Source organism: Barbatula barbatula, assembly GCF_947034865.1.
Source record: "Barbatula barbatula genome assembly, chromosome: 16".
Classification (NCBI taxonomy): Eukaryota; Metazoa; Chordata; class Actinopteri; order Cypriniformes; family Nemacheilidae; genus Barbatula; species Barbatula barbatula.
The window spans coordinates 984,021-991,095 of NC_136779.1; the positions used below are offsets into that span (position 1 = coordinate 984,021).

The 7,075-nt window shown below is 36.3% G+C and overlaps 1 protein-coding gene across 1 annotated transcript; it reads left to right on the plus strand.

Moving 5' to 3' along the window:
- Positions 1-1,365: 1,365 nt before the first annotated feature.
- LOC306906082 (legumain-like) lies at positions 1,366-6,446 on the plus strand. The gene is made up of 14 exons (XM_079477186.1): positions 1,366-1,398; positions 1,567-1,655; positions 1,767-1,864; positions 2,079-2,160; positions 2,234-2,316; positions 2,449-2,530; positions 4,174-4,236; positions 4,375-4,441; positions 4,598-4,716; positions 4,795-4,884; positions 4,977-5,180; positions 5,348-5,515; positions 5,617-5,684; positions 5,955-6,446. Exons 2-14 carry the CDS (start codon positions 1,581-1,583, stop codon positions 6,001-6,003), a joined length of 1,248 nt encoding a protein of 415 aa, XP_079333312.1. The 5' UTR covers positions 1,366-1,398; positions 1,567-1,580; the 3' UTR covers positions 6,004-6,446.
- Positions 6,447-7,075: the final 629 nt, after the last annotated feature.

A 7,075-nucleotide genomic window follows, 5' to 3' on the forward strand; every position in this document is an offset into this window, starting at 1 on the left:
CATTTGGTTTTTGCACAATGATAATAGGTACAACATACAGTACAATTGGCACATGCAGCCACGTTGAGTTCTCCACATCTCTGGAATTGTGCCATATAGGGCTTTGTTAATGCAGTTCCCAAAAGTTTTTTAAGAATCTTAATCTAAAAATGTTGTTTGAAATGGATGTATTTAATACTTCTTGAGTTGCAAGCATTGGAAAATAGTCTCACGTTAAGCTTGTTCTCATTCAAAGTTCATTATAAAGTTTATCTGCTTAACAAGGAATAGTTATTTTAACAGCAGCTATTGTTTATTACAAATAACCTTGGACAGAAATGTGGGCTTTCCTGGTTGTTGTTTGGAATACGTTAAAGCATGTTAAAGTGTTTTAGACATTTATAAGACTCTGCTTCTCCCGACCGCAGATCCATGTTTACAAGGCACTTTTTCTTCTGTTTTGCAGTCAATACTCGCATTTCCCCCTTCATGAACAACGGCATTTGCTACACAATAAAAATACCTTTGATTGATTTGAACAACCATAAACGATGCAAAACAGAGGCATTTCGAGTTTGTGATAGTAAATTCCTATATGGAGAAAATCACTTCCTGCCCTCCATCTGCACTTCATGTTCATGCAACATCAAAACCGCACGATTGCAAACAAGCTATTGGTTGATTTGACATGGCAATACTCTAAAGTACTGTTAAATGCTTTTTACAAGTGGTCATTCAAGTGTTACGGAATTGAGATGGATCAAAAATGCACCAAAGAGAAACCTGATCATTCTGTTAACAATATCGTTCATATCGTTGAACATGAATATAAAGCCTCATTTCTAGTGAAAATGTAGTAGTTAGCATGTACTAGTCTGTAAAGTTTTACAGCGTCAGGCTGGTTGACTCATGCAGGACGGTTCAGAGTGCATTGAGTCAGGTACAATGATGCAAATCACCTCTCACATGTTTTGTTTAAGGAAATTTCAGCTTAAACATCCTGCAGTAGAGTCAGAATTCTATGACAGAACCTGGCCACCCCATGAAATGAATACCACCTTGAATCCTCAACTCTAACACCTACCAATGCTTTCCTGTAGCTCAGTGGCACTAGCAATTCCTGTTGGGATTGCGCATACTCACAAACAAATGTTCAGGAACATGTGAGTGGTGTTTGACGACCAACTGAAATCTCTGTCCAGATTACATCACCTCAGTTTCAGGTTGTATTTCTGTTTTTTTAGAACAACATTCCTATGAACCTGAACATCCCGGGGGGGGGGGAGGAGGTCAGGGTTAGGGTAAGAGCTCTGATTGGTTGATATAAGTCATCTTGTGTGTTCTCTTCGGTATATAAACAAAGATGTTGGAAATGATTGTGCATCTGGCAACGAAAGGATCATCCGACAGTCCATACAGGTATGCAATGTAATCTTGTGAACAAAAGCACTGTTCACATTGTAGAATGTATATCCTTCTTCACACTTCATGCACTGTTCATATATGACTGTTACTATATTGTTAAATGTTATGACGAATATGGCAATTTATGCATTTCATTAAGGCACTGTTTTCTAACTGAATTAGACTTCGCTGTTAAGATGGCGGCAGCAAATGGAAAACAGTGGGTAATGCTTGTAGCTGGTTCAAAGACATGGGATAACTACCGGCACCAGGTTTGTGGCCTAAATTTATCGTTGGACTTGCAGGGGATTCATTTATTTTCTATGTGCTTTCTCTGGGCTGTTACTAGTGCGAAGCCTTACCAAATTATACTTTCATTTCAGGCTGATGTCTGTCACGCCTATCAGATAGTACATCAGAATGGGATTCCTGATGATCAGATCGTGGTGATGATGTATGACGACATCGCTAATAATGATGAGTAAGAGACCTGCTGGCTTGAAATTCATGTGAAAGTAATTTATAGCAGATTAGCAGATGTATCGCGTTATTGACAAAGATCTTTACCGTCATGCTGTACCATTTAAATCACCCGTGTAAAATATTGTATCCAGTGTATTAGGATGCATATATGATGAGGGCATAAAGTGTACTGCCAAAAAAATGTATGCACATTATATTTTCTGCTTTCAAAGCAACCCTTGTCCTGGGAACATTATCAATAAACCAGACGGACCAAATGTGTATCCAGGGGTTCCGAAAGATTACACTGGAAAGGTAGTGTTCTTTTTATCAAACACAAAACAAAAATGTCTTCCTGTATCTGAGCAGATTACTGACTGTCTTACAGGAAGTGACACCTGAAAACTTTCTGGCTGCACTCCAAGGAGACCGCAGTGCTGTGACAAAGAAAAATCCAAAAGTCATTAGAAGGTTTGTTTGTGAAAAAAATCTCCCTTTCACATGATCAAAGAATTCTTATAACAGTATAATGGTATAAATGAGATTAATTTTAAATGATAATGTAAATGAGAGTAGTAAATGTATGCTTTTTTTGTCATACAGTGGAAGAAATGACACGATATTCATCTACCTGTCAGATCATGGATGTCCAGGCCAATTTTGCTTTCCTGAAAAAACTTTAAGGGTAAAAAATTTTTAGTGTAATGATTTCGATCCCATAAGCCCCAATATGTGTTTACATCTAAAGATAAATTAGCAAAAGCAGATCATGTTTTTATTTATTGTGCACCAATCAACTGCAGTAAGGTTGTTTTGATTTAATAATAACAAAGAAACTTACACAATAAACCACAATAAAAACATGATATAGCACAAAACACAATTTATGATATAAATTAATATAAACAGTTATCTGTTTTTGCAAGAAATCTCTTCATTTGTAGTCACGATATAATGTGTGGAACCACAGTTTTTTTATGAGAATCTTAAAGCAAGAATTGGCATGATTCAAATAATGTTTATCATATACCAAAACCTTTCATTACTAGGCCATGTTTTTGTGATCGACTTGCAAAATTACCTATAAATAGATAAGTGAGTAAATGTATTGTGAGTTAAATGCAAATTTACTCTGATTATGCTACTAATGTATAAGGTCATGAAAATGCCAAAATAAGTTATTTTTTCACCATAAATTGAAAAAAACAAATCGGCACAGGTAGTTTTGACATTTATACATTTGGCAGATGCTTTTATCCAAAGTGACTTACATTGCATTGTACTATACATTTGTTTCAAAGTCTGTGCCATCACTGGAATCGAACCCATGACCTTTGCGTTTGCTAGTGCCATGCTCTTTCAACTGAGCCACAGCTAAACTTTTTTTTGCTCATTTACCAAATGCACATGTGTTTGCTTTGAGAGAGCAAAGCCAAGTATCTACAGTATAATTTGTTTTCATCGTATATAAAACACCCCTGTCATAAAAGTATAAGGGGACAAACCGTATAACAGCTTTCTGCGCCAGTGCGGTTCTTGCAGTGGCATAGAAGGCTTGCTGCTTTGTGTTTTGAGTCCAGTTTACCCATTACACAGACAAATTTAAGCTGCCTTTTTTGTTATTGCCTGTATTTTGTACGTTGTTAGATCTGTTTTCCATTTGTGGTGGACAGTAGGCTACAGTATAACCTTATTCAGTTAAAGCTCGGGCAACACACTCAGTTTCTGCCAATCTCATATTGATCTTGAGTAGCTATACAGTAGTTATTGCACACATCTTATCTTTAAACGGTATTTAGTTTAATCAAATGTATAAAAGAAATATACAGCTGTACGAGAAAATGCTGCTGGAGTGGAAATGGAACTACAGCACCAGCATACAATACATCATCGCATGAATCCCTTCTTGTTGTTTACATTACGCACACATACGCCGATTGCCAACAAAAAGGCCCATTTTGACGGAGTGAAAACAATCTTGATAGCCGGGTCTCGCTCGTCAGTTGGCTGAAAATAAAAACAGTTGTTGGATTTGCAGGTACTGCAGACATGAGAAGAGATATAAAAAAACAGCTTCTGACAGATTTCCTGCAGCATTTTTTTATAGCTGGACTATTGATGGTGAAGTCACTGCACACAAGAAGACAAGTCTCAAACATCCATGTAAATGTGGTTTTCTGCGCATGCATATGCATGTAAATGTGTGAAAACAGGTTTCTTTTATAAGCTATTTTTTTAGATATCTGTTTTTTTGTGTAGGTACACGCACTCATTGTACAGCATTTAACAACTAAGTTTAGGATGATGTATTTTAGCTTTTTCCTGCAGCTACATGCCGATGATCTCATTAAAACCATCAAGAAAATGGCGAGGGATAACAAGTTCGCAAAGGTGCATACAAATTTTTTACACTTTACAAACTTTTTACGTATACCAGATGTGGTTCTTTTTTTAAAGCATGAAAAAAATATGGTGTCCTATCATGTTTATACCTCTGTAATACCACTCCAACCCTTTTGTGGGGTGCAGATGGTGATCTATATGGAATCCTGTTATTCTGGATCAATGTTCGATCAACTCCCAGGTGACATTCGTGGTAAGAAAAGAGGAATTATTGAGTTATAATGATTTTTTTAAATGATAAAACAGGTCTAATGCCTAACCATACAGTCAGGTATTGGGTGATTTACAGAAATAATTGTGAAAGGTTTGTTCTGAGCACAAATAATAAAGTATGTAACTGTGTCTCCAGTGTACGCAGTGACTGCATCTGGAGCAAAAGAGGAAAGCCATGCCTGTAATGTGGACTGTGGGAGGAACACCTATCTCGCTGATGAGTTCTCAGCTTTGTGGATGTCCCACATTGAAGCGGTTTGTCTTTAGCGGAATTTGATTCAAAATAATTATGCTAACAAATAAGTACATATAAATATATTTTACATTTTTCAGAATGACCTTAATAGAGCAACATTCCGGGATCAGTTTAGCTATCTTCAGGAAAATATGAAAGAGTCTTACTCCTGCCAATTTGGAGACAAGGTAAAAACACTAATAAATGAAACTTTACATTCACTTACTTGTCACCAATACCAGTGTCTTTTTCTAGTGTTTTTTGTCTGACCTTTCTTTAGACAATTGGTGAATGTCCAATCAGTGTGTTTTTGAGGAACACCCCTCAGGCCGTTCAGACGAGGACTAAAGCTCAGAAGCTTGTGTTGACTGATTTGACCAATAACCATGAAGTGCCATTCAAGATCTTGAGGCATAGGATTGATAGAGAACCGAATTATGTTAAGAAACAAGATCTGATCAGAGACCTCGATGCTCTTCATCAGGTTTGATGTCTATTGATTCATATACAGTACATCATAGGTGTAATTCATATCTATCAAGCTCACGACAGCATTGCACAATCGCTGTGTGCTACTAAATTACAATAAGCGTAAAGATCTTGGAAACGATCTGATTAATAAGATCTCTGTGTTAAATCATTATCTTACAGAATAAAGCTGAAATGGAAAGAAAAGTAAAGTCTGTCCGCGAGCGCTTCTTTCCTGGCGTTGTACAGGATCTTTCTGGCGGAGGTTTGAGATCTGCAATCGATTTACTTGCACTGAAAACTGTAGCCGAACATTTCAGGTCAACCTGTTTTGACTGGCATAAGGAAGAGGTGAACAACACAGCAAAATATTTCAGTTGTTTTGTTAACATGAGGAAGACAGATTCTCTCTGCCTCTCCTTTATATTTGCTTGTGTTTCTCTCTCACTCAGTTTCATTACGACCTGTTCTACATGCAAGACATTGCTCGTCTCTTGGAACGTGGAGTTAAAGCTGAGCAGTATGTTCATCACAACACTATTAAACATCATTCACCAATGTTTTTGATTGACTGTCTGATTGATTGGCCAATTCCAATCCATTCAGATGCCTTCAGTATCCAGTCGGTCAAAAATGATACCACTGGGTTTACTGAGCTTGCTTTTACAGTACTTGTGAATTATGTTTAAAAATCTGGAAAATGTTTTGCATTTGGAAAAGTTGCTATTCACAGATTATGGCTCTATAAACGTTTGCATGTCTTATTAAGCTAAACTGTTCTCTGTTACAGCATCATGGAGGCCATGACAGAAGTCTTCAGTGAAAGTGCCAGTGCGTAATCCGTATAATTCACTCCTTATGGGAAAATGATGAAAGTTGCTCATAGAAAATACATGTTAAAAGTAGAGCATGCACAAGGAAAGGACACTTGTCTTGCTGAATGTGATAGTTTAATTTTGGGTTTTATTTTTACTAACAGTCAAATTAATATAATTTTTAAATATGAAATCTTTTATGAAACAATTTGCCTAAATTGTCCAATGAGTAATCATCATCAATATATTTCTAGGACACAGTTTGTTTAATTCCATTCTGTTTGTATTTTTACAATAAACAATTTCTAATGTTCTTTACAGAATAAAATGCCATAAATTTCCTGTACTTTCTATGGTTACAGTCGGGAGAAAAAACGCTGGCACATAAATGGTCATAAGTAATAAAGAATAAATCATAGGAATCAATTAGCTCAATTCTGAATAAATGGACTCTTTGGATTTACTAGAATGAAGCGGTTTGTGATTTATGATTGAAATGTGATTTGAGTGGAGGAAAGAAGTATGCTAACAAACAAGACAAGATAAAATAAGATAATATTTTTTTTTATTTCTCAGAATGACATTGATAATGAAACGTTCTGGGATCAGATTAGTTGTCTTGAGTAAATGATGGAGATCTCACTCCTGCCATTTTGGGACAAGGTAAAAAACGTTCTTCGATGTCATTGAAGACCATTTTGGTTCAATAAAAAACCTTCAAAAAGTAAAAAAGAGATGGTTCTTTACAGAACCTTTGACTGAATGGTTCCCTTGTGGAACCATTTTTGGTTCTTCTATAGCATCGCTGTGAAGAACCTTTTAGGTACATTTATATTTAAGAGTGAAGACTACGCAGCGTACAATAATAAATTAAACACTATATTCATTTTGCCATAATATTTAACTCCAAAATAGATAATATAGATGTATTAGTAAATGAATAAGGTCCAATTGCATTTCTACCCTAGGCCCGCTTGCAACCGCACTCCGGAAAGAACGAACAGGGGTCTGTGGTGGGCTGCTTTTGATGAAAAAGTTCAGGGTCACTTTTTAGGCTGTAATCCACAAAACTGAAATGACTATAGTGTACAGCAGC

Coding starts and splice junctions, on each gene's coding strand:
- LOC306906082 (XM_079477186.1), top strand. CDS start 1,581: ATGGCGGCAGCAAATGGAAAACAGTGGGTAATGCTTGTAGCTGGTTCA. Junction 2,317..2,448: donor AATCCAAAAGTCATTAGAAG/GTTTGTTTGTGA, acceptor TTTGTCATACAG/TGGAAGAAATGACACGATAT. Junction 4,717..4,794: donor GGATGTCCCACATTGAAGCG/GTTTGTCTTTAG, acceptor TACATTTTTCAG/AATGACCTTAATAGAGCAAC.